This window comes from Amia ocellicauda, chromosome 10 (assembly GCF_036373705.1).
Source record: "Amia ocellicauda isolate fAmiCal2 chromosome 10, fAmiCal2.hap1, whole genome shotgun sequence".
Taxonomy (NCBI): domain Eukaryota; kingdom Metazoa; phylum Chordata; class Actinopteri; order Amiiformes; family Amiidae; genus Amia; species Amia ocellicauda.
This window is the reverse complement of record NC_089859.1, coordinates 37,186,664-37,213,908: the sequence shown is the minus strand read 5'-3', so window position 1 is coordinate 37,213,908 and position 27,245 is coordinate 37,186,664. Positions and strand designations below refer to the sequence as shown.

General features: G+C 41.4%; 1 protein-coding gene across 1 annotated transcript; it reads left to right on the top strand.

Moving 5' to 3' along the window:
* Positions 1-513: 513 nt before the first annotated feature.
* uqcrb (ubiquinol-cytochrome c reductase binding protein) lies at positions 514-23,374 on the top strand. Its single transcript, XM_066716041.1, has 4 exons — positions 514-661; positions 2,829-2,900; positions 22,599-22,765; positions 23,198-23,374. Exons 1-4 carry the CDS (start codon positions 643-645, stop codon positions 23,273-23,275), a joined length of 336 nt encoding a protein of 111 aa, XP_066572138.1. The 5' UTR covers positions 514-642; the 3' UTR covers positions 23,276-23,374.
* The last annotated feature ends 3,871 nt before the right edge of the window (positions 23,375-27,245 follow it).

Genomic DNA, 27,245 nt, shown 5'->3' with positions numbered 1-27,245 from the left:
ACAATAGTTTGTATGTATTATTATGGATTTCCTTGCCAGGTGTGCAACTTACAAATTGACATAATACGTGGAAATTAGGTTATAATGTATACGTACACCACTACACATGCATATTCTTTATTGTTGAACTGTCAATCTTTAAAAGATTATATTTCTGTTGTACTTTGCCATATGTAGCATGAAATTAATAACATCCTTCATGAAATGACTCAAGGGTGCTTCACACCCCCTGAAGGTGGCACTGGCACATGGAGTCAGGTCTGTCTCTGGCTGATACACATGTCTTTGTCACACAGCGCTCCTTTGTTGTTTTGAAGCCGCGGCTGCACCAGCGCAGTACCTTTTGAGAAGCTGCGCGGCTGTACAGACTTTGCAGCCTGTGGATGCGTCGTATTGTGACGTGTTTTCCGGCTGAGTTCATGCAGACGGGTAACTTGGACAGTTTCGTCGCAGAGTATGCGAAAAGTATGCGCAGACTCGGCAAAGTATGCGTGTCGTGAACGCGGCCTTACTCAATGACCAATGCTAGCGCTTTGAATCCTGTGTGGGGGTCTGTGGGAGTGTGGATTTCGAAATAACGCGATACTACTTGCAAATCATATTACCCACAATTCCAAGCCTTGGTTTTCACACTGAGTAAAGATGGCGGCGAGGGCACCAGGTAGGACAAATTATATTTTACTTGAAATTATAACACTGTTTTAAATTATAGGTTGTCCATACCAATTTTTGTTATTCTCAAGGGAAATATTTGTCATGGGTGTTATTTTTTCTTCTCTCTGCCAAGGTTTTGTCTTTGTCCCTTGTAACATACTAGATCATTACGCTAAATGAAAACATATGTATGAGGAATATTCATTAACCAGTTTTCCAAAAAACATATTTATATATGTTACGGCAACAACATCATAAACTATTATGTCCAACTTTGAAATTTTTCCTCGTTGAAGTCAGTTTCGTTGAAATGTCCCCTAGGGGAGAGTCTAAAAGGCTTAACGTAGAAAAAAAGCATAACGTAGCTTAATGTGCTTTAAACATGACCATTACTTTTCTAACTTTGTAGGTTTACATTTGGGCACTTCTTAATGCTACCACTAAACTATGGAGACATTTAAGTAACATTAACAATATGATAACGACGTTAAGCCCTTCATATACACTTAATGTGAATATCGCTCAATGTGGAAAGGGCATAACGTGGTTTACTATACCTAAAACGTAACCATTTGTGCCCAAACTATAAATGACTAGATTAACACCATCCAACATGGTACACAAAAGATTGGATCTTAAAAATGATTTTAACAGCATACTTTTCTTGTTAAGCCCTATTGTAACCAAGGTGAAGTGTGCTTAATGTTGAATGCGCTTAATGTGGAAATAGCTTAATGTAGTTTATTGTACTTAAAACGTAACCATTTGTGCCCAAGCTGTATAAATGACTAGATTAACACCATCCAACCTGGTACACAAAAGATTGGATCTTAAAAATGATTTTAACAGCATAATTTTCTTGTTAAGCCCTATTGTAGCCAGGGTGAATTGCACTTAACGTTGAATGCGCTAAATGAAATTTACTATACTGTACATTTTAAAAGCATCATTTTGTTGTTAAGGTGAATTGCGCTTAATGTTGAATGCGGTTAATGTTGAAATAGCTTAATGTGGATTACTTTACTTACAAATTAACCAATTGGATCTTAACTTTACTTATGACAAGACCCACACCTACCAGTCCTATACAGAATAACAGGCGTTTAATTGAACACAATCAATATCAAATTCACGTTAAGCCAAATACACAGTGGGTGGTGCTAGCCTTGTCATTTATACAGTTTGGGCACAAATGGTTACGTTTTAGGTATAAACAACGTTAAGCCCTTTCCACATTGAGCGATATTCACATTAAGTGTATTATATGAAGGGCTTAATGTCGTTATCATATTGTTAATGTTACTTAAATGTCTCCATAGTTTATTGGTAGCATTAAGAAGGGCCCAAATGTAAACCTACAAAGTTAGAGAAGTAATGGTCATGTTTAAAGCACATTAAGCTACGTTATGCTTTTTTCTACATTAAGCCTTTTAGAGTCTTCCCTCCCCTAGCTGGTGTCGTATTCTACATAAATTAATTGCATTGAATTGTAAGTAAATCTTATTGGAAAACGTCTTAGGGTTAGAGAGGTAGGGAATTAAGTAATGTTTCATATTCAACAAAGCAATTCAAATAATGTAAATGTAGTAATCATTTACTTCGCCCGTTTAGGTCTAGATAATCTTATAGACACTTGAACTGTCTCCCTTAATCAATACGTGTAGTTCCAAATGCATTAACTAATTGAGAAAAAAGTTTTTCCACTGTAGTATGGAAATTCTTAAGAATTTACTTTTATAATTTGTTGTTATTGTCAGAAGTCATGTTGGTTCACGTAAATGGTTAAATACAGAACCATTGCTGTATAAGCACTAGCATTTAATTTAAATTCAAATAAGAAACAATACAAAAAAAAATGTTTAATGTTGTACTGTTCTTGTTAGACCGAGTTTCTGACAGCACAATTCTGCTAATATAAGCATTACCTTAGCCATTATCTTAAAAATAATGGCCCTTTTTAAAGACCTGTAAGTGTTTTATTTTGGAAAACTTAATCTTACAAATTATTGAGACGTAGTTTAGTTCGGAGAACTTTTGATCTCTTGTTGCTGAAAAAAATACATTTTTTGCTTAATTATAGGAAAGAAATACTAGTGGTTAGGTTGTGTATTTCTGTAATGTAAATTTCAGACAACCTTTACAAACTCAAAGTGACCTTAATACTTGTTCTTCAGTTTCAGCGACAGGCCGATTGTTGACAAGCTTCCGCAAATGGTACTACAATGCTGCTGGGTTCAATAAGCTTGGTAAGTAAAGAATTATTTGGTGTAGGATGTGAGGTTGTGGATAAATGTTTGCACACCCACCTGTCTTTTCATCCATCCATTTTAACTGCTTAATTCAATGTCTTCATCTTCCTGGGGTATGAAATCCTCAGTTAATCTGCTTTTCATCAGGAGAAAATAATCCTTGAAAATACTGTAGTATTTACAATGATTACCCCTCAATATGCCAAAGGTCGTAAGATCACTAAACTGAAACCCATGAATAAACAATTAGGGGAATGAGCTGTACTTGATTTCATATTTAATCACAAACCGCTTAATTAATCTATTAAAATATGCCAATTTTGAGAATACTGAATATTAGTTAATTAGAAATGTAAAGTAGAGATCTAAAAAAAAAAAAAAAAAAAAAACTCCAAATGTGTTTGGAATGTGTCTGTTAAACAGGTGCATGTGAATTCTTAAAGCAGGGGTATCAAACTCAGTTTTACCATGGGCCATATGATCATTTCAAGTTTCATTCGAGGGCCGCATAAATATTTGCTCGTCCCTATTTATAATTCACTTTTTTTTTTAACTCTAAATAAATTAGTTAGAATTCTAATACATTTTTAACATTTATGGTTATTCAGAACACACATCTGACATAATTGCTGTTTTGAGGGGGTTCATTTGTTGAGGAGACCTGACTAGCTTGTCAATGTCTGGTGTAATGTCTTGTGCTGAAGCGATCTTCAGTATGGAGTGTACATGCCTGTTATTCAGTCGTGATGTTTGGTGGGGATTTGTTGAGCTTTATCAGTGAAGACAGCTGTTCGCACAGGTATGTGCATCCCAACATTGAGAGGACTTGTGCAGCATGCAGGTGGGTCTGTGGTACCGTGACTGGTAATAAGGGGTAAAACTCTGCAATGCCAATGGAATTGAACTTCGCCCTAAGAGTGTCATTGTGGTGCAATTCGATCAATTCCATCTGGATGTCCTCTGGAGCAGTGTTCACATCAACATCATGGTTGGAGAAAAGCTGGAAACTGAATTGCCATTTGTTAAAATGCGAGAAGCAGCGCTCAAATTCTTTACACAACATGTTCAGTTTTGCAGCGAATCCAGCGCTTGGAATAGTGACGTTTGTGAGAGAGTTAGAGATGGCTTGGCAAGTCGGGAAATCGAAAAGGTTTCTTTGCTGCATTTGCTTCTCCCATAAAAATAATTTAAGCTGAATGCTTTCACCCTGTTATACATCTCTGCTATGACCTGTTTACTGCCCTGTAGCTTCACATTTAAGGTGTTAAGATGCTCGGTAACATCACATAGAAATGTAAGATCACACAGCCTGCTTTCGTCCGAGAGCTCTGATTGTCTCCCTTTGTTTTATTTTATTACCGCTCTTGTCAACAGCAAGCGAGTATGCAATGAAATTACCTGCTTTTTTGGCTAGCTGGTCTTAGCAGCAAAATCTACTCTCTCTGCAACAGTATTTCATGAAACTAACATTTGCAAACAAATTCTTTGTGTCTGGACACTACATCGCTGACTAAGCATACAGTTCTTAAAGCACCCTCAGAGAAAGACCTTGACGTTTTGGCAATTTCTTGGGATATGATGTAACTCGCTTCAACGTCCGCATCGCTCTCTGTTTTTGCCTTTTTGAACGTGGTTTAATGTAGTTTATTTTTTAAAATTCAGCCACTTTGTGCAGCCTTTGCTCTCTCCACACACCCATACTTCTCTTTGTGTTTAGTCTCATAGTGCCACTCTATATTGAATTCTTTAATCACGGTTAAACTCTCTTACAAACGAGGCATACAGGTTTAAAACTCTGCTCCACAAACCAGATATTCCCACTCCCACCTTTCCCAAAACACTCTACCTTCCTTGTCGATTTTTCATTTCTTAGACATTTTGAGTTGAGTTTATTGCAGATTACTGAAAGAACAGGAACGTAGAAAGTAACTCAACCTATGATTGGCTGTTAAAACCCTACCTCGTGCCAATTGCATTCGAAATGGCTGAAGTGAATTGTAGTTTTCACATGCAATTTCCTTATTCACAAGTTATCGCTGGCCTAATTACTTAGTGATACACCACCTTTACAGGGGCCGGAATAAAACCATTGGGGAGCCGTATTCGGGCCACTGGCCTTGAGTTTGACACCCCTGGTTTAAAGTGTAGTTCATTAACTGATACGTGTCATGTATTTACTTGAACCAGAGCTAATAAAGTTCTCTCCATTAATGCCACATGGCCATATTTATTTCGGCATAATATTTAAGTTTCACAAAAAATCCAACCAATATAATTTGCTTGATTGCACAGGCTACATCTAACATTGGCCTTGTACATTTTTTGCTGTATACATATGATTTGACTGAAAGAACCTATAACTACCTGACTTGATGGAATATCATATTTAACCTGTTACTGAATAACGCATTCATAACATTTTCTATGATCGCATATTTGCAAAGTTTTACACAAGGAAGCTACCGCCAAGCGTCCAAATGAATGACATTGGTAATGTATTTCTCAATCCTATTTTTGTTTGCGACATTGCAAAGAACACTTTGGGGCATCCTGTGCTGTAATTGTTGAAATTGTCTGCTTTAAGTAGCATTTACAAAATCAGTTTTATCGTGAACATTTTAAAGTATGTCCGTGTCCAGGAGGGACATTGTTCAGAAGGAAGACAGCCCAGAAGCAAAGAAAAGTAGATTAGGTCAATTGAATTAAACCGTTAATTGACCTTTTGCAAAAGCCCCGCCCACCTTAGTTACTGTTGATACGCCTGTCAAGCTGCACTTCTTTGTAAGCGGTATCTACTGTAAACAGCCAAGCATGGAGGGGAAAAGTAGCATATTAGCGGTCAGTGTAAGTGATTCTTTCTGGAGTAATACCTCCGCGATATCCTCCAGATCGAGGCAAAAGGGATTGCAATACGCAGTGGAAGGATATGATCAGAATATTCCAATAAACAAGGAAGGGGACACAACAATAATTGAAGCACAAACATACAGATCTCAATCAAAGAATGAGAAACCCCATAAACTCATCCTAAAATGTGAAAAGCAAGGCATTGTGGACCAGTCATGCTCTTGCACTGCCAGGTAAGTTCTGTTTATATAGCTGTTATAGAAATATCTTATCAGTCAGCATCATCCTATCAACTTCAGCAGATAGTCACCTGTTAAAGTTAAGCCTGCGAGCAGCAGCATGTCCAGAAAATGTTCAACATGGTGGCTGAATGGGGGCACAGGGCAAATTGAGGCGGGCCATCCTATCATCAATGCTCTGATGGAGTGTTGTTCACGATTGGGGGGTTGTGCTGATGGGGTTTCGTTCACGCTAGCGGGGGGTGCTGATGGCGTTCGTAAAGGGGGGCAGCCTAATTTCAGGGGAGGCCATGGCCACCACAGGCCCCCGCCTAGACCCCATGCCTACGAGTGCCCTGACATAATGAGCTAATATTACAGGTAGCTAGCTATCTAGCTAACGTTAGTATTATGGTCATGTTAGCACAAATAACTATAACGTCAGCGTTGGATAACATTGTTAAGTACAAATGTTGACAAAAGCAAAAATATCCCCCTTCTAAACTTTTGGGGTACCTGCTGTCAGATTTGCAGGTGCCGTAGGCACACCCTTTTCACCATTGTGAGCCTTAACGACGAAAGCTTAACAGACCTCCTTCAAGTAGTGACCGGTTGCTAAGGTAGGATTGTACAAGGACTGTTTGGGGGCGGGGTTTGGGAAAGGTCAATTGTAAATCTGTAAATAAGACTTTGAAACTAGAGGTTCAGTAGTTTAGATGTTTGCCCATTCACAAAAGAGACCGTGTTATTAGAGTGACATGGAAGCAAACAGGAATTAAAGTGAATAACTGAAGCTGGATGGTATTTTTGCATTTACTATACATTTTATGCATTCAAATAAGATTTTTGTTAAAAATATACTTTATACAAAACACGAATATGAAAAGAACACATGGAAAAATACATGCAAAACAAAACTTTTTTTCTTTTTGTGTAGAAGGAAAAAAAACACTTGTCTAGGTTCTAGGTCAGTTTTTACATTGCTATAGTTTCTCTTCTTGACAATTTTATTTGGCACAGTGCATCACTCCTGTAATGAAAAAAATATTTATATTACAAAATCGATAGGTTTGCGAATGCAATCGTGGTTATCTGAGAAAAGAATCACTGCTCAAGGTGGAGGGGTTTTCAGCACGCATTTGCTGGAACGAGTCAAAGACGTTTGTCTATCAAAGCTGCCATTGGCCCTTATGCCTGTCACTCAAACAGGACCCTTCCACTTCCTATTTGTATAAAAGGCTGCACAAAGACTTCTTATTGTCGGGACCTAGAACTCTTGCGCGACCTTGCAACTCTTGGGCAGTGCTTCTTTTCTCAGAATACCATGGTTGCTTTCACAACCTATCGTTACCTTTTGAGTTAGAAGCACTGCCCAAGGGGGAGGGGTTACAGTATAACCAAACTGTCGCAAGGGAGGAGGCAGTGAGCTGGTAAGAAAGCCTACTCTGAGGCATGCCTACTAGGAGCCGTACCAACTCTATGATAGAAGCCACAGGGGCCTCTTGGGGCTACATCCGGGCTGCCCAGACACAAAGACCGCAGTGACGCTGAACTGGGAAGAAATAATGAATGGTGTATCCATGGGGCAACAAGAAACCTTGTGCCTACCATGAAGCATAGCAATAGCGGCCTCCTGCTCTACCAGTAGGGAGGTCGAACGTTCCCTAACAGTGTTTATCACAGAGTGCAGAAGCTGTCCTTGAAGAGGTTACAAGGATTTAAGTGTGCTGTTTTCAAATTACTATTAAGAAAAATTTAAAAGAACCTAAAAGATCTAAATACTACATAGATTAGTAATACAAAACCTATCAAATACAGTAAATGTAAAACTGCGCGTTTACTTTAACACGTGTGCAGCTAGTCTGAACATAAAACGCCTGTGTCGCCACTGATATGAGAGGTAGCTGTACCCCTCTACTTTCAATTTTTATACAAACCTAAGCCAAACTTTTTGGGCTTTGTAATTTGCAAGGTTTTAAATGCAACATACGCCATATATTTCTGGGGGAAAAAAGAAATTGGAACACCAACTGCCATTTCCCCTCAGTAGCAGAAGTGCGCTCGTATTCCAACATTCCTTTCTGTAATAAGCGATGACCCACAGGTTTGACTGGAATCTTAATGTTGTATTTCTTATTTCCTCTTTTAATTGAAGTGTAAATGCCTGGGAGTCATTTGAAGTGTAAGTTTTTATTATTGCCCATATTATGATGAAAAATGCATTAATTTATACGACAGACAGGAAATTTAATAAACTGAATCTTAGCCTTGTCTTTCTTTTATTTCACATCTGTTTTGTTAAAAACCAACACCAATAGCGCAGGTGTTTAACTGATATGGGTGGTTGCTGTGAGCTATTAAAGTATGTTCAGTAGAAGAGCAGAATTAAAGGTGGCAGGATTCACAGTGCCATTTGCAAGAATCATGCATGACTTGGGACCAAGGCAGAACAATTAATCGAAATTCGAATCGCAATCGTGATTTGAAACGTTTCGATTAGCTAATCGCAAAAGGCTGCGATGTCGATACGATATGAAAAATATGCAGCGAGTCTGTCCCAGAGCAAAAGCATGACTGCCCAGTGGCAAAACTCCTGATTTAAATCCATTCTGATTTCATGTTGTAACACTGACATGTGGAAAAGTCCAAGAGGGGTGAATACTTTTGAGAGCCACTATAAAATCAAGCCACACCGCAATCTCCTTAGACAAGCATTGGCAATAGAATGAACTTTACCGAGAGCTCAATGACTTTCAACGTGGCACCGTCATAGGATGCCACCTTTCCAACTAGCAAAATTCTGCCCTGCTAGAGCTGCCCTGGTGAGCTGTAAGTGCTGTTATTGTGAAGAGGAAATATTCTGGAGCAACAACAGCTCAGCCGCGAAGTGGTCGGCCGCACAAGCTCACAGAACCAGACTGTTGAGTACTGAAGTACATAGCACATTAAAAATAGTCTTCGTTGGTTGCAACAATCACTTGTGAGTGCCAAACTGCCTCTGGAAGCAACTTCAGCAGAAGAACTGTTTGTCAGGAGCCTCATGAAATTGGTTTCCATGGCCGAGCAGCCGCAAAAGCCTAAGATCTTCATACGCAATGCCAAGCGTAGGCTGGAGTGGTGTTAAGCTAGCCACCATTTGACCTGGGAGCAGTGGAAATGCGATCTCTGGAGTGATGAATTACGCTTCACCATCTTGCAGTCCAACGGAGGAATCTTTGTGTGGCGGATGCCAGGAGAATGCTACCTGCGCAATTGCATAGACCAACTGTAAAGTTTGGAGAAGGAATAATGGTCTCGGGGCTCGGCCCCTTAGGTCCACTGAAGGGCAATCTTAACGTTACAGCCTACAATGGCATTCTAAGTGATTGTGCACCTCCAAATTTGTGTCAACAGTTTGGGGAAGGCCCTTTCCTGTTTCAGCATGACAACCCGTGCACAAAGCGAGGTCCATACAGAAATAGTTGTTGAGATTGGTGTGGAAGAACTTGACTGGCCTGCACAGAGCCCTGACCTCAACCCCATCCCACCTTTGGGATGAATGGAAAAGCTGACTCTGAGCCAGGCCTGATCGCCCAACATCAGTGCCTCACTAATGCTCTTGTGGCTGAAATCCCCTCAACAATCTTCCAACATCTAGTGGAAAGCCTTCCCAGAAGAGTGGAGGCTGTTATTGCATCAAAGGGGGGACCAACTCCATATTAATGCCCGTGATTTTGGAATGAGATGTTTGACGAGCAGCTGTCCACATACTTTTGGCCATGTAGTGTATGTACTTTGACCCCCTGTCCAGTATTTTTGGAATATGTCCGCTTATTTTAATTACTGTAATCTATTGAATATGTCGTTAAAAATGATATCAGTGTACAATTTGCCCTCAACCCCCCCCCCCCCCGGTCGTCGTCTAATTGCCAGCACCCCTTTAGGTTGACATTTCATAATCCCCTCCCCCCCCCCCCACCAGGGGTCTGGTATTTTTGTATCTCAAAAGTGGCAAACGAGGTGCAAGGGGCATGACTCCTGCATGTGACCTTAACTCCCTGGCACCAACTTTTGGACAAACTAGTCAGGACATTTCAGGTAACAAGATGGCTATAAAATGAGGTTAAGTTAGGCAAATGAAGAATTTGGTTGGAATAAAATAATTTGGACATACTTAAAACTTCAGAGTTAAAATGGACTTTACTTCTTTTGCAAGTGGTTTATGAGAGATGTGCCCTGAGATTATAGAATCACTTCTTGAACAGAGTGAGAAAGTGAAGGTGTCATATAATTACAATTAATAAAAAATAATGTATTATGTACTAATAGCTGCAGAAAGAACTGATTATTTTATAACCCCCAACACACAACTATACCTATGAAGTTGTGTATTTTGTTAATTTAAGAAAGCTGGACTTAATATCTGGGTGAGTTTAATGAAGAGGGGAAAGAGTGGAGCAGCTCCATGACCTCAGCTCCGGCTCCAGGCTCCGGAGCGCTCTAATGAGCTCCGCTCCAGCTCCAGCACTACCAGCTTCAGCTCCGCTCTGGCTCCGGAGCACAACTAACAAAAACTGTCCAGCTCCGCTCTGGGTCCTGGAGCTGGCTCCAGGTTCTGGAGCCGGTGCACGGCCAACCCTACTACAAGGTAGTGAAGGGGTCTACAGTTAAAGGCATGTTGTACTCTAATTTAGAGTGTGTGCTACAAACTATTGAGAATATTGAGCTGAAGCTTGACTTTACAAAATTAAATATCAAATCGCAATCGCAATATCTGTCAGAAAAATCGCAATTAGATATTTCCCCCAAATCGCACAGCCCTACTCGGGACATGGCGAGTAGTTGATGGGATACAAATACAGATAAGGAAAGTGAATGATTTGACCTCAGAATGTGAAGCTCTGGCAGATGAAAGAGACAGAATAGACAGAGAGGAAAGACAGTGGTGCTCAGTTGTATGAGGCTGAGGTGAAGATAATTAAACTGAAAAAATAATTGAGAACTGTTTCAGACAAATTAGCTCGGATGAGTGTTAGAAATGTCAATAAAAGGATTAGATGTAGAGATGACAAAATCAGGAACTGCAGAGAGGGGCACTTCAGCTTAGGGAGGAGAAAGATCAGTGTGGCTAATGCCAAGTTTGAGCAGAACATTGAGGTGATAAAGGAAGAGATGCAGAAGCAGATGCATAGTAAAATAAAAGAAACCATGAAACTTATTTACTATAAAAGAAAATCTGCAGTGGATTGTAAACAGAGCTTAGGTGTGGCAGACAAGGTTAGAGAGTTAAATGAAGAGGTGCTGTTCTGGCAGGGTGAGTATAAAGAAGTGAAGGGAGAGTTGGACAAGTTCTTAGAGAACAAGACCGAAACATACGTAGAAAATGGATACATGGGTGAAGTGTATATGGACTTAGTTGCTAATATGGGAGTTAGCACACATAAGGCATCTCAGGTTGTTAAAGTAGTTTTTAAAAAAGTGGGTGGTACACAGACTACAAAGGTAGAATTCTTATAGAAAATGATTGGACTGCACAGATGGGACAACAAAAATAGGTCAAGTATTTTTTAAGGATGGTACAAGGATGCATTTAGGACTCGGGGAACAGGCATCAGGTTCTGCTCAGTGTACATTTGATACTGTCAGAGAAATGGTTCGGAACATAGTCAGAAGTGTGGTGTGTGACTTGAATGTACAGTTACAACTCTTGTGGGGGACAGAGCAGCACCTGAGAAAAAAAAAGTCAATTGCATTTTGTCTCGGTACAGATTTGGCCTACCAGGTTGATGTAACACTTCTATCTGAGAGAGGAAATGGTGGAGTCAAAGTAGTTTGTGCTAACATTGGGTACACAAAACAGTAGGAGAAAGCAGGACAGTTAGATTGATCAGAACTGTATGCAAGGCAGTGCAGGAAAGAGGCTGTGGAAAACCAGTGCAATTCAAGACCGTCCCGTTAGGCACAAATCTGAATTTGTGCCACTGGTACCATTCAAAGGTAATGGAATCAACCTTACGTTTTTCAATGCAGTTTTTTTTTTTTTAACCTGTACTCTGATTTGCTGGAATTCAGTAGAGAAATTCAGCATGAAAACAAATTGGTGGAAGCTGTTTTTGCTGATCTAAATGTTAGACAGTACTTGGCAGGATGTAGGGCACTTGACAGAGCCTCTTTTGAGAGTTTTGTCAAGGAAAGGAGCATGTTCTTGAGATGAATGACCGGTATCAGGAACTTGTCTGCAAACTGAAGGCATGGCAGTCAGATGCCAGAATTTTGTTAGAGGAGATGTTCAATTGTTTGATGTAGAAGTGAGTGTGTAACCTGTCCTTCAGAAACTTAGAGGAGACAACTGCAGATTTTGACAGCATGACTGTGCAGGTAGTGGAGTTAATTCTAGCTAGTCTTGTTAAAGTGTGCTGCAGGAAGTTAGCTGATCACCTAGAGCAGGAGTTCCGAAAAGTGCAGCCCTCAAGGATGTTTATTGCAGCCCCCCAAAGCAAACCTTCAACCCCCCCTTTTCTTAACGTTTACTGTATTTCTGCACTTTCTGAACATTTTCTGTTACAAAATGCACATGTAATTTGGTGGAAAATTAATGAAACAATTACAATTGAATAAATATTCCTTAACAGAAATGTATAGGAAATAAAAAGGTATGATTTGGGATGTATTTAGTTTTTATTGGTGGTTAATTTTACATGAAGGTAGAGCTACATTAACTTTAACAAATATGATTTTTGTTTATTCTTCTTTCAGAAAACTTGAGATAGTGTTGATTTAAATGAAAAGCTTCTATGGTGGATTTTTATTTTCTGTGAAGAATTCCCTGCAGTTTTAATGTATGTTTTTGTTTAATATTTTCTGAACTGTTTGCAATTACACTGTAAGCTATTTACAATCAATGTGGTATTTATTAAACAGATATAATTTTGTTTGTGGCATATGAAAACAGCCTTTAATTGTGCCTTCAGTTATTTTTCTTGGTACTTGATCACGTTACAGTAATGTGCTGCAAACATATTGCAATAGATGCGCAGTTTTAACGGGACACGATGATGACCAATAGTAAACCAGTTTATTGATCAGTTCAAAAAACAAACTTGCGTTACAGTTCACACTACTTAACTGAAAATAAATATGCACTGAATATAGTATTACACATTATATTTACTTCCTTGTCTAATTTAATTACTATACCGTAGGAACGTTTTATTGTATTACATAAATCAGTATTTGTGTTGCAATACTAACAACACTGTAAATCAACGTTAAAGTCCAGCTGTATGGTGCCGATACACCTACAGTGCACAGCCGGAGCTCAGGGCTGCTCAGTCTTTGTGAATGGCAGCGGCTCTGGCAGTGGGATGCAGTAGGATCAGTGTGTCCACTCTGCTGCAACATTCCAATCTGAACACTCAGAGCGGCTTCGCAGAGCTGCGTTTTGGTGCCATTTCTCGCCAAACACTGGACATGCAACATTTGACAATGTTTTGCAGTGTAGTTCACACATTGATAAAAATGTAACAACTATCGCATCCAAATGTTAGACAAGGGTCTTGTACTATGATTAATGTGGTGCTTATTAATATTTTTGCTTTTAAGTTTCAAAACATCGTTTTAATGATGCTAGTTAAAGAAAATCCAAGATGGCGGATTTGATTAAAAAAAAAAAAAAAAAACTACTACTAGCAGAGCTGGGAGTGGGGCCAATACCAAGACCACACCATATAAGTCTCGCACCCTGTGCTCAACATATAGTGGGCTAACCAACTGGAGCCATTGCTGGATAATTCAATTAATAATTTAACTATATACACAGCGGGGCAACAAGAGCCAACTCAAGTGCCTTCCGCTGGACACAGCAGCAGAGGCCCCCAGCACAGCTAGCATAGCTAGGGCGGAGACACAAACTGCTGGCAGAGGAACTATATACATAGTGAGGCACAACATGCCTTCGATAACAACAGTAGGAGGTGTCCTAGCTCAACTTAAATGATGAGCGGACAAGCTCAACTGTCTATTCCACTGAACTGTATACACTGCGGGGTGCAGGAGCCAGCTTATGCACCACATGCAGGACACAGGAGCAAGTTGCACACTGCCGACCAGCAGCTAGCGGCAACAGAGGCTCTACTTGATGTCAATAATAAATTAACTATATACACAGTGGGGCACAAGCTTACGCTTACTCAAGCTTACTCAAAAGCCGCCCTTAGCACAGCTAGCATAGCTAGGGTGGGTCCACAGACGTGCTGAACAAAGGAACTATGTATAATGGCGGGGTACAGGTGTAAAAAACACATGCACTCCCACCTACTGAATTAACTGTATACAAGTCAGTCTGGTAGGAATGGAATACCGCTCCGTAGGACACAAACAATTGGTCTGAGTGCCGAATGTCCTTAGTGCACACCAGATAGCACCTGAGAGCCTGCACCGGGCACAACAGGTGTAGCCTCCTCCTCCGAAGAGAAGGAAGGAGGATGGAAAGCCATCAACTCAATACGCCTGTTGATATGGAAAGGAGATGGCACTTTCGGGAGAAATGCATGATTAGGCCCAAGCGTAACCCTGGAAGCATCTACCACAAAACAGACACGCAGGGTGAATGGACAGGGCATGTAACTCGCTCATGTATTTTGCAGACGTCATTTGCCAACAAAAATGCAATCTTCAGTGATGCTAGCATGTCTAGCACTACATCAAGGCGCCATGCGGGCAGGGAAGGGACATGGGTAGGCCTCAGCCTGCCCACACCTTTCAGAAACTGCACCCCTAAAAAATGAGAGCCCAGAGGCTCGCCATCAATTCTTCCATGACATGAGAAGGTGGCAGCCAAATAAACCTTGAGCATGGATGGGGACTTGCCCTGGTCCAACGGCTCCTGCAGGATTTGCAGAATGACACCTATACACCAAGTTTGAAAATACTGTTTTATTGGTAAAAGTATTTTACATTACAATAAAAAACATTCAAACAAATTTTAATACTTGTGATTTAATTTTTTATTAAATCAATTCTTAATCACTTAAAATTTTTAAAATCTTAGTGAGTAATATAAACAAATAAACTCAAATAAACATGTGCTTAAACAAAACAACCAAACAAACGTGATTAAAGCAAAAAATGCTACCAACAAAAGAGTCGAATACATTGAAAATAACTGAAAATGCACTGGACAAATAAAAAAACAATTAAAATGGTAAAAATAAAAAACAAACCGAAACGGTCCAATGCATTTAAAATTAAATCCACACGGTCAATGTATTTGACAAAAAAAAATAGAACAAAACTAAACCAAAAAAAACCCAAACAACTAGTGTTTTAAAAACAACTAAATCTTTAAAAACTGTTAAAATTCATTTTTAAAAGTCATTTTAAAAGGCAATCATTCATAAAATAGTTAAAAGATCTTGGACTCGGGCTCCAGCAGGGGGAGATGACCGTCCCCGGAGGTGGGTCCCATCATGGGATCCTGAGCTCCCCCAGATCTTGTATCTGCCAGTTCTTAAAGGCTTCCTCCTTGCCCCTCTGATGGACCTCCAGATTGACATAGTCCCTTATAAGTACCATGCCCCTCCGCACGATGACAATTGGGTCCAGCTCCTGCTTGTTAAACAGACAGATGTTCCGTCCCTCCCACAGGGCCTGTTTCACTGCGGAGACGACACGCCACCAGCACCTCAGGGTGGAAGAAGTTAACCCCCTGGCTGGACCATATAAGATCTGCTGGGCGGTCGCCTGCACAGGAACGGCAAACCTGTGGAGGAACGGAGAAAACAGGAGCCAGACCCTGCAGGCGGAGGGGCAATCCCTAAAGATGTGAGCCTCCGTCTCGTTCCCCAGGCAACCCTTGTAGGGGCAGATGTCATAAGGGGCTAGGCCCCTTCTGTGCATGAACACTCGGGTGGGGAGACACCGACTCACAGCCATCCAGGAGACATCTTTCTGCGTATTTGTGAGGCAAACGTGCGTAGCGTTAGCCCAGATAAACCGGCAGGTTTCGGGAGGGAAATCTTCTATCCGGCTGGTCTCCTGGGTAGATCTCATCTGGCTACAGATGGTCTTATAATCCCAGGAGGCCAGCACGACTTTATGGAGGCCGACTTCGAGCGCAAAGGCTCGGAGCGCCCTGTAGAACGGCGGGGGATCCCACGAGTGTGGCCTGGTGTTATCCATGGCGCAGAGGCCGAATGGATGTTCTTGACCACGTAGGCCAGCCCCTGCGCCTTTATCAGCCGCACAACGTCCGGGACCCCCCTGCCTCCATCCAGGGTACCCTTCACCATTTGCACTCTCTTCAGCCTCTCCATTTTGCTCCCCCAGACAAATCGAAATATAATTCTGGTCACTAGTTTTGCGACGACCTTGTCTGTGGGGAAGATCATTCCTACGTAGAGGAGTATCGGGAAGAGGATGGCCTTTACGACCAGCACCTTACCGGCAATCGTCAAGGTCCTTGTGCTCCAGCCGTGGATCTTTCTTTGGACCTTAGATAAGGCCTCCTCCCAGCTCCGGGTGCCTGTGTTGGTCCCGTCGATCGTGATCCCCAGAACCTTGATGGACGGCTTCACAGGGAACACGGTCGGCGGGCCCCGGCCGACAGGCCATGCTCTGGAGAGGTAGACCTCGCTCTTGGCCCTATTAACAGCGGCCCCCGTCACCCTGCAGAAGCCGTCCAGCAGTTCCTCAACCCTGGCCACGAACGGCGTGTCCGTGCAGACCACGGCCACGTCGTCCATATAGGCCAGGGCTTTCAGTTGCTCTCCGCCGGAGCCCGGGAGATGGAAACCTGTCACCCGGACGTCCCGGCGGATTACCTGCATGAACAGCTCCAGACAGAGGACGTACAGCAGGGCCGACAGGGGACAACCCTGTCGGACCCCCGACCTGACCGGAAATGGTTCGGTCAGGTGGCGGTTCACAAGGACCCTGCTGCTTAGGCCGCTGTAGATAATCTTAACCCACTTCCTCAGGCCAAGAGCGAGACCCATCCTCTCCATAATGAACTGCAGGTTTTTGTGGCCCACTCTGTCGAAGGCTTGCTCCTGGTCCTGGCTGATTAGGACCAGGGGAAGCCCTCTCTCGTTCGAGTAGGCCACGACATCCCTGAGCAGCATGGCGTTGTCGGCCGCCGATCTCCCCCGGGCACCGCAGACCTGATCGGGACCCACGACTTGAGGGAGTGGCCGCTGCAGACGGAGCATCAGTTCTTTGGCCAGTATCTTGTAGTCGGTGCAGGGGAAGCTGCCAAGGCCCTCTGACCAAGAGGGAATCCAGGTCCGCAAGCCACAGTCTGCAGGGCCAATGAGGCGCTACCAGCAGAACTGTCACTCAATCCTGCCTGATCTTCTCCAGAACCACTGGTAGAAGATGGAATGGCGGGAATGCGTAGAGGAGACAGTGTGGCCATGTGTGGGCTAGCGTGTCGAACCCCAGGGTCCCTGACTGGTCCCGAACGTAGAAACATAGAGGACAATGTCTGGACTCCGCCGAAGTGAATAGGTCCACCTCTGCCCTGCCGTAGCAGCTCCAAAGTTGCTGAATCAACAGCGAGTGAAGGCACCATTCCAACACCGGGGGCCCTCCCCGAAAGAGGAGGTCTGCTGCCGTGTTAGAGATGCCCAGGAGGTGGGCTGCTCTGATGGAGCGCAGCTGAGGCTGTGTCCATAGAAGCAAACGATGCACTAGCCGATATAGTGTGTGCGACCAGAGACCTCCCTGCTTGTTGATGTAGGCAACCACCACTATGTTCTCTGTCCGCACTAGAACATAACTGCCCCCTGAAGGGCCAGCATGGAGTGACGGAGACCGAGGAGCACAATATCCCTGGACTCCCTGTCCATTACAGACAGCTCCCCAACCCTGCTTGGAGGCATCTGTTGTCAAAACCACTTGGTGGGAGATTGGCCCCAAGGGCACACCAAGGGTTAAATTCGAAGGGGTCCACCACCAATGGAGTGCTTTCCAGCACACCTGAGTGACTGTTGCATCGAGGATGCATCACATGGGACCCGAACCACCACTGCAGAGGCCTTAGTGTAGGCTGAGGGGGAGGGTTTGGGAAGCAGCCTTGGACCTTGATGTGGGCTCTCAACTGGAAAAGGGAGAGATACGGGTTTATGGAGGCGATGGAATCGAGGCGCAGTCTGGGGAACTGCGCCTGCTGAGTTGGCACAAGACAGCTCTTCTCTCTGTTGACCCAAAGGCCCAACTCAGAGAGGTGTTTGAGGATCAGGCTCATGTGGCTCTGAACCTGTTCCCTAGAGTTCGAACAGACCAGCCAGTCATCTAGATAATTGAGGGCATGGACCCCCTGGCAACACAAGGGGGCCAACACTGTGCCCATGCACTTGGAGAAAATGTGAGGAGCTAAAGACAGGCTGAATGGGAGAACAGCAAACTTGTACGCTCGGCCTTCGAAGGCAAAGTGGAGAAACTTCCTGTGTGCCTGCGCAATGAGGATGTGAAAGTAGGCATCTTTCAAATCCACCAAGGTGAACCAATCTCCAGGGTTGATAGCCTGAGACTTGTTGCGCAGGGTGAGCATCTTGAAACACAACACCTTGAGGCAGCAATTCAGGTACCTCAGATCCAAGATGGGAAGGAAACCGCCATCTTTCTTGGGCACTAGGAAGTATTGGGAATAGAATCCTTCGTGCTGCCCGGAGGGGGCACTTTGCAGATCGCAGCGAGTAGTGTATAGATCTGATCCATCCTGGTGTTGAGAGCCAGGATGGCAGTATCTCTCCCCCTGTCCACTGAGCTTGGACCCCTGCACTGGCATCTCGGCCGAGATGGGATCAATGACTGTGAGGAAGAGGTGGCGGAGGGGGCTCGGGGATGCCTCTCTGTGGGCCTCCCTCTCTGTCCTCTAATTGTCATGTCCAGAGATGGGGCAGGTGCCTCAGCAGTCACTGGCCTGACAGAGGAGACTGGGGGGGCTGAGGGCCAGGTATTAGACCAGGGCATGACTGGGACCCTGCATGTGCCTGAGTGGGGGTGGGGCCCACAGTTGCTCCGCCCCCTTGTCCGGTCCTGGACAGGAGGGGCAGACAATGACATCACCGCTCCAAGCCGGTAATGTGCGGTGGCCGCAAACAGAAAATAATTACATTCTAAAGACTGTTGGTTTCACCACAGCTCAATCAGGTGTGTCATAGTAAAGGTGGTGATTACCTATGGATTCAATTATTTTCTGTTTTGTATTTGTAGTTTAGAACAATTTGGAGATTATATTTTTCACTTTGACATTATGGACATTTTCTTTTGTTGATCAGTGGCAGACACTCCTGATTAAATCCATTCTGATTTCATGTTGTAACACAGTGACGTGTAAATGTCCAAGGGGGTGAATACTTTTGAGAGCCACTGTATATTCCTGCAACAAGCTCACCATTGGAGAGGGTATTCAGCACTGAAAGAGATGTGGTGATGTGTCACTGTTTATGCTTGAAACCAGAAATGGTACACATGCTGGTTTTCATGGCAAAAAACCTACAGGCTACTAGTAAAAGTAAAAGACAATATATACTGTATTCTAGCTGGGCTTGGCCTACAGTTGATTTATTTTAGTTATTTATGGATTTATTTTGCCTTTTGTTCAAGCTGCTAATTATTCAATCTGTCAAATAAAACAGATTCAGAAAGCTACTTATGGTTCAATCTGCCATAAAACAACTGGATGTGCGTTTTTGATCACGTCACAAGAAAATGTGAAGTGTTGACTAGGGGATGTTGTGATTACCCGATTTTCACAATTAACCGCATTTAAAATGGTCATGGTTATTAAACCGTAAGAATTTGGAAGCTACTGCTAAAAACCAGAAAAACAACCATGTTGTCTATTTAAAAAATAGCCCTCTGCCTGGCTGCTCAGTGAGGACGTTACAATGGTAACAGAGTTCACGAAGTGATTGTCTAGGAGAGGCAGGGCGTGTGCCAAGTGTGAATTTTCAGCACACGTGAAACTCTCAAAATGAAAACATGGCAGAACAACGCGATCTCCCGGACTTGTATCCGCCAAAGAAGCGAATTAAATCGGCTATTTGGGAGCATTTTGGCTATCTAAAAAATGACACCGGAGTTGTTGAAGACCGTTATCCAGTATGCAAAACATGCAGACGAAAAGTGTCAACAAAGGCGGCGAACACATCTAATATGTTCCAGCACCTGAGGGATCACCATCCAGAGATTCATGCCCAGATGAAGGTAATAATTTTACAAACACCGTAAATATGTAGTGTACTGCTTACCTTTTGGTAAAGTCATACACTGAATTGAAACTGTAAATCCGAAGTGTTGTATATTTTAAGTTTATAAAAGGAGGGGTTCAGCTTTATATTGTGAATGCGATGCCTCCAAATAGTTTTTCCTACTTGAATAAGATTTCAGTGAGCATAAAAGTGGTGTGATAATCCAGCTGATCTTTAGATTGATAACATCACCACCGCAGAAGTGCTGTGTGTTTCTTAATGGCTCAAACCTCAAAAACAAAATTGACTTTGAAACACAGAGAGATTAATTTCTGAAATGTTTCTAGGGCCTAGTTCTCCTAAGTATTTCATTTTTAAGTGTGGAATAGAAAGAATGCAATTAAAAATAATGTATAACACTAATAATATACCAAATTATACATATTACCATGTTAATTACACAATTGACATTTTCTCATTTAAACCATGCATCTAAAATAAAAATGTATAGTACACTAAAATATTTAAGCCTATGTTTAAGATTTATTCGTAACAAAATTCAATCAGATTCAATTGTGTAAATTTTAACTAAAACCTAAAATATAGTAAGTTTTATAAATTTTGCTGAAATTACACATATAGAATTTGCTCTGTAAATCTTAATAATATGCATAAAATGTTAGTGTATATAGTTTGTTGTTGGATCCAAAATTAATACATTTACATAATCCCAATTGTCTTTTTTTTTTCCAGCCTAAGAGTACATCTGTGTCTCCTGTTACATCACAACCTACTGTTGAGGACTCCTTTGCTAAAGCTGTTAAATATGCTCCCTCTTCAAAGCAATTGAAAAACCTAAACCATGCTGTGGCTTATTTCATATACAAGGACATTATGCCATTTCATATAGTAGAAAATCCTGGATTTCTTCATCTGATGAGGGCGGCTGTGCCTCAGTAACCAGGTTCCAGGGAGAAATGTATTTTCCACAAAGGAAATTCCAAAGATGTACACTGTTGAGAGCCAGTGTGGAAAAACAACTAACAGAGGGTGAATGGTTTGGTGTGACAACAGATCTGTGGACCAGCAGTGGTGGTGGTGGAGAACCCTGCATAAGCTTCATGGTTTACTATGTGTCCAGTGATTGGACACTTAAGTCTCAATGCCTTGAGACACTGTTTTTCCCTGATGACCTCACAGCAGAAAATATCTGTGACATGGTGGATAACATGCTTCAAGAGTGGAAGATCAAAGAAAAAATATCAGGAGTTACAACAGACAATGCCACCAACATGAGAGAGGCTTTTAAAGACTACCCTTGTGTTTGTCTGTGCAGTACTAGCAGCTGACGGAGGCAAATTAAGGTGCTTAACATTTCTTGTTTTGTGGATCCACGTTTTAAATTGAACTTTGTGGAGGATCGTGATGACACGGTGAATGCATGCATGAAGGAAGCAGTTGCTCTTGTGCAAGAGGACTCTCTTCCACACTCCAAACAAGCTTCATCAGGACCCACAAATGGTGATGACAGTAGGGGAGAGGGGTGCAGTACCTCTTCCATCCCCAAGGAAAAAACAAGCCTATCTGAATTGTTGCAGCAAATCACCAAAGCAAAATGGAAGAACACATCACAAAGCCCAGCAGCATCATCAACAGGAGAAACAATTGATTCTGAGGTGAAACTGTCCCCTCAGAGGTCAAGACTGAGTGTTGAAAATGCCAACATGCTCACTTTTCACCATAACCTAGCCTAAAAAGACAACACCTTGAATGTAATTTAGTTCCACAATACTGAATAAAGAAAGAAGGTTCCCCTAGCCTGACACCATTTTATTTTAAATGTATGGTTTAAGTTTATTTCTATTTTTTTGTTATTTTTAATTTATTTTTATTTATTGAAAGGGTATACATACCTTTTTTGTTGAAAAGGTACAGTATGTTTTGGTGTCAGAGGGCAGATAGAGAAAATTTGCACCTACTTAAATACAAGTACTTTTACCTACTTGTTTTCAGCTTGTTTTCAGTTAAAAGTGGGAATGTATGTTAACTGCATGTCCTAACGAATTCTGCAATAAAACTTAAGTTGTGATATGTTTGTGGAGGTTTTTATTGTTGCATAATAGGTACATTTGCAGATAATTGTAAAAATCATGAAATCGTGATTTATTTATTTTTTTTATTTTTTTTTTATCAGACAATAATCGTACCATCAAAAATTCACATCATGACATGCCTAGTGTTGACCCAAATGATATCATATCACAATTAAAATAACAATATCTAGCATAATAATTGCAATATGATTTTTGGTCTATATTGTACAGCCCTAAATGCAGCCCAGCACTTTACAAATTGCTTGGTGTCTGGGGGCCCCAGACCCCCTGTTATATTTTCTTCCTTGGATTTTGGGATAGAAATTACACCCCTGATACTGACTCCTGTTATCCTGGGTTTAGGTCTGATGCGAGATGACACAATCTATGAGGATGAAGATGTGAAAGAGGCTTTGAAGCGACTCCCAGAAAATACATCCAATGACAGAACATTCCGTATCAAGAGGGCTCTTGACCTATCAATGAAACAGCAGATCCTGCCTAAAGATCAGTGGACAAAATATGAGGAGGTGAGGCTTACTTGTGGTAAAAAATAATCTGGCAGCATAAAATAGTGATTTAATATTTAAAAGGGGATATCTCTGGGCATGTAGCACAGTCATTTAACAGGTCCAGTATCTTTAGAGACTAGCTTACAGTTAAGGCTATGGTGTCCGCTAGTGAAGAGAGAGGATAACGTAAGGTTCAGAAGGAGGGGAGAGTTGCTGTGTCTGTTCTCACAGGCCAGTTACATCTGCAGCTGAACAGTGTCACTGGAGTTTGTTAGTTAATTATGTAATTCTTATGTTCCCAGACTGGATGTTGTGTTAGTTAGGTCTTCCTAAATTGTTGTGACAATACTTTTGATAGGGATGTTAAAAGTAAAACATAAATAAAATTATATATAATGCATTTTTCTATTTTATAAAGCACAAAAATAACACGGAAAATACTTTCTGCAGGATATGCACTACCTTGAGCCATACCTAAAGGAAGTAATTCAAGAGAGGAAGGAGAAGGAAGAATGGACAAAGAAATAAAGGGGTTCCTGCTCCAGTCCTGCGGTCATTTTCTTTCTTGTAATATTTAAATAAAATGAATTATTGACCGTATGATCAATAAAATGTACTTACACATTGCTACAGTTTAATGTTTTCTGTCATCTCTTGTCAAGAGCAGTACAAAGTGTTGCTGGTCTCTAGCATATGGTGTAAACAAATGGTGATTTTTTTTAAAAATCACCAAGTTGAAGTCTAAGCAAATGTATAGTGCTTTTCTAAAAGGCACTCCACTTTTTTTTTTCTGGATTTACCATAATGCCAGTTTACTTGTTCAGTTCAAGTCAGCATTAACATTAAAAAGATACATTCTGCACTGGTCTGCAAATTAAATGGTGTGTGTGTGTGTTCACACATTCCTCTTGTGTTTCTGATGTTCTGAAAAATTTTTTATTCTAGCAGCAGATATAATTTTTGTAACTGATAGATTTATTTCCTTTGATCTGTAAAAAAAATCCTTATCTTGCCAGTAATTATGCGTTAAACCTCATAAAAAGATCATTTTCAATAACAAATGGAAACATTCTAATCAATAAAATATAATTAGAAACTCCTGGACTTTAACCAGGTAATTAAATGTTCTATGTAAGAGTAAGCATATTGTGGGTGATTTGGAATGTAGTTTTGCATACAATACACTAAGGGGGATAAAGAAAAAAAATATTAAACTGCACTTCAGGAAGTATCAAAATCATTCAACACAAATAAGTGTAGGAAAATCATCCAACACCCTTTTAAATACCCAAGTGAGAGGCTGCACATTATACTTGACATGTCATAATGACTTTTCACAAAGATTAAGGTTAGGATTAAATGGACCTATATGGTATCTTGGGATCATCCCCAGCTGTGTACTAAAGTTAGTAAACATTGCAATGTAAAAAGAAGCAGAGCAAAGTTGGAGACTAGCTGATCCCCAGCTTTAGTACAATACTAAGGATTAAGTTTGTTGTTATGGTAATGTGGAAGAAACTCAGTCTTCAATCAGGTTGGAACATTTGCTGCAATACCTTTATTACAAGCAGTGTGGAGAACAACCGTGTATCAAGAAGATTACAGTTGCTCTGACTCCATACTAAAAGAGCTTTTTATACACACACAGTTCAAAGATCTGGTTATAATTAACAAGTCATTACTATGTTATCTTAAAAGCTAGCTAAGCAGAATATATATCATTAGAGGCCAGAGTTCTTTGGTCAATACAAGGATTAGGGAGCAGACACTCAAATCATACAGTTTGACATTGTCTCCAAGATGCTCATCGTAATTAACAAACAGGTCAAACTATCTTCTTGCCTGACCTTATCTTCCTTAAGTATACATGAAGTAAAACATTTGTGAGAGGAATTTCTAGCTTTACTTCCACACTACCAAACGGGAAGTGAAGTCAGTGAAGAGGTCTCAACCGCAGTGTATACAGAGCGCCAGTGGTGACGTGTAGTGACGTGTGGCACAGTGCTGGGCAGGTTTCCTGGGAGAGTCTGAGTGGAGGGACAAAGACAGAGAGAAAGCACTACTGCTAAAGAACCATGGTTATTGGATGCGACCCTGATTTTGGATTGTGGATTTGGATTTGGATGCTGGTTTGTTTATTTTGTTTGTAGAGAGGGACAAAACAAGTTATGCTCCAAGGGAGCTAGGGTTTTGTTTGATGTTTTGAATGTCTTTGCTTTCATCTAGTGATGGCATAAATGGGGCTTTTGAGGGATCGAAACAACTGAAACGATTTTATTTTTTTAAATATTCAATCTTTTGAAACATTCAAACATCACAACAGTGACATCTGGTGGCCAGAAGGTGCACAATAAAACCCTGTGTGGCAGGTAGACTAGAGCTGATCGAGCTGAACTGCAGAAGAAATAAAGGGTTTGTTATGACACCAGACACTGTTACAAACCACCACATCAGATTCAAAGATACTGTCAGATCAGATTTGTAGATCACAAATTATTGTCCAAAAACCATTTTTGTGCTTTTGGTTATTCAATAGCCTATTAGTAATGAATGTCCTGTTAAACTATCTCCATATACATTGAGGGAAAAAAGTATTTGATCCCCTGCTGATTTTGTACGTTTTCCCACTGACAAAGAAATTATCAGTCTATAATTTTAATGGTAGGTGTATTTTAACAGTGAGAGACAGAATAACAACAAAAAAATTCAGAAAAACGCATTTCAAAAAAGTTATAATGTTAATGAGGGAAATAAGTATTTGATCCCCTATCAATCAGCAAGATTTCTGGCTCCCAGGTGTCTTTTATACAGGTAATGAGCTGAGATTAGGAGCACTCTCTTAAAGGGAGTGCTCCTAATCTCAGTTTGTTACCTGTATAAAAGACACCTGTCCACAGAAGCAATCAATCAATCAGATTCCAAACTCTCCACCATGGCCAAGACCAAAGAGCTGTCCAAGGATGTCAGGAACAAGATTGTAGACCTACACAAGGCTGGAATGGGCTACAAGACCATCGCCAAGCAGCTTGGTGAGAAGGTGACAACAGTTGGTGTGATTATTCGCAAATGGAAGAAACACAAAATAACTGTCAGTCACCCTCGGTCTGGGGCTCCATGCAAGATCTCACCTCGTGGAGTTTCAATGATCACGAGAACGGTGAGGAATCAGCCCAGAACTACACAGGAGGATCTTGTTAATGATCTCAAGGCAGCTGGGACCATAGTCACCAAGAAAACAATTGGTAACACACTACACCGTGAAGGACTGAAATCCTGCAGCGCCCGCAAGGTCCCCCTGCTCAAGAAAGAACATGTACAGGCCCGTCTGAAGTTTGCCAATGAACATCTGAATGATTCAGAGGAGAACTGGGTGAAAGTGTTGTGTTCAGACCAAAATCGAGCTCTTTGGCATCAACTCAACTCGCCGTGTTTGGAGGAGGAGGAATGACCCCAAGAACACCATCCCCACCGTCAAACATGGAGGTGGAAACATTGTGCTTTGGGAGTGTTTTTCTGCTAAGGGGACAGGACAACTGCACCGCATCAAAGGGACAATGGATGGGGCCATGTACCGTCAAATCTTTGGTGAGAACCTCCTTCCCTCAGCCAGGGCATTGAAAATGGGTCGTGGATGGGTATTCCAGCATGACAATGACCCAAAACACACAGCCAAGGCAACAATGGAGTGGCTCAAGAAGAAGCACATTAAGGTCCTGGAGTGGCCTAGCCAGTCTCCAGACCTTAATCCCATAGAAAATCTGTGGAGGGAGCTGAAGGTTCGAGTTGCCAAACGTCAGCCTCGAAACCTTAATGACTTGGAGAGGATCTGCAAAGAGGAGTGGGACAAAATCCCTCCTGAGATGTGTGCAATCCTGGTGGCCATCTAAAAGAAACGTCTGACCTCTGTGCTTGCCAAGAAGGGTTTTGCCACGAAGTACTAAGTCGAAGGGGTCAAATACTTATTTCCCTCATTAACATGCAAATCAATTTATAACTTTTTTCAAATGCGTTTTTCTGGATTTTTTTGTTGTTATTCTGTCTCTCACTGTTAAAATACACCATTAAAATTATAGACTGATCATTTCTTTGTCAGTGTGCAAACATACAAAATCAGCAGGGGATCAAATACTTTTTTCCCTCACTGTATATATATATATATATATACACATACATATGTATGTGTATTTATGTATGTATATTAACGGATATATATATATATTATATATGTCTGCTGTTTATATATATCTTTGCTTTATTTATTAAGAGAAATTTTTGTCATTTTTTTACCATGTCACTCAAAATACACCCATGAAAAAAGTACGGACTGGGGAAATACATTTGTTTGAGAGGATATTGTGTTTGTTATCTTGGGGTCTGTTTGATTGTTCTGACTGTCATGACATGTATTCAACCTGAAATCAACGTATATTTAGACGTTGATGAATTGTTGCCAAAACCACGTTGAATAGTAGTTGTATTCTTGTTGATCCACGTTGCA

Excerpts from the sequence above, each read along its gene's own strand:
- uqcrb (XM_066716041.1), top strand. Across the intron at positions 2,901-22,598 it reads TGCTGGGTTCAATAAGCTTG|GTCTGATGCGAGATGACACA; the intron begins GTAAGTAAAGAA and ends TCCTGGGTTTAG. Across the intron at positions 22,766-23,197 it reads AGTGGACAAAATATGAGGAG|GATATGCACTACCTTGAGCC; the intron begins GTGAGGCTTACT and ends TACTTTCTGCAG.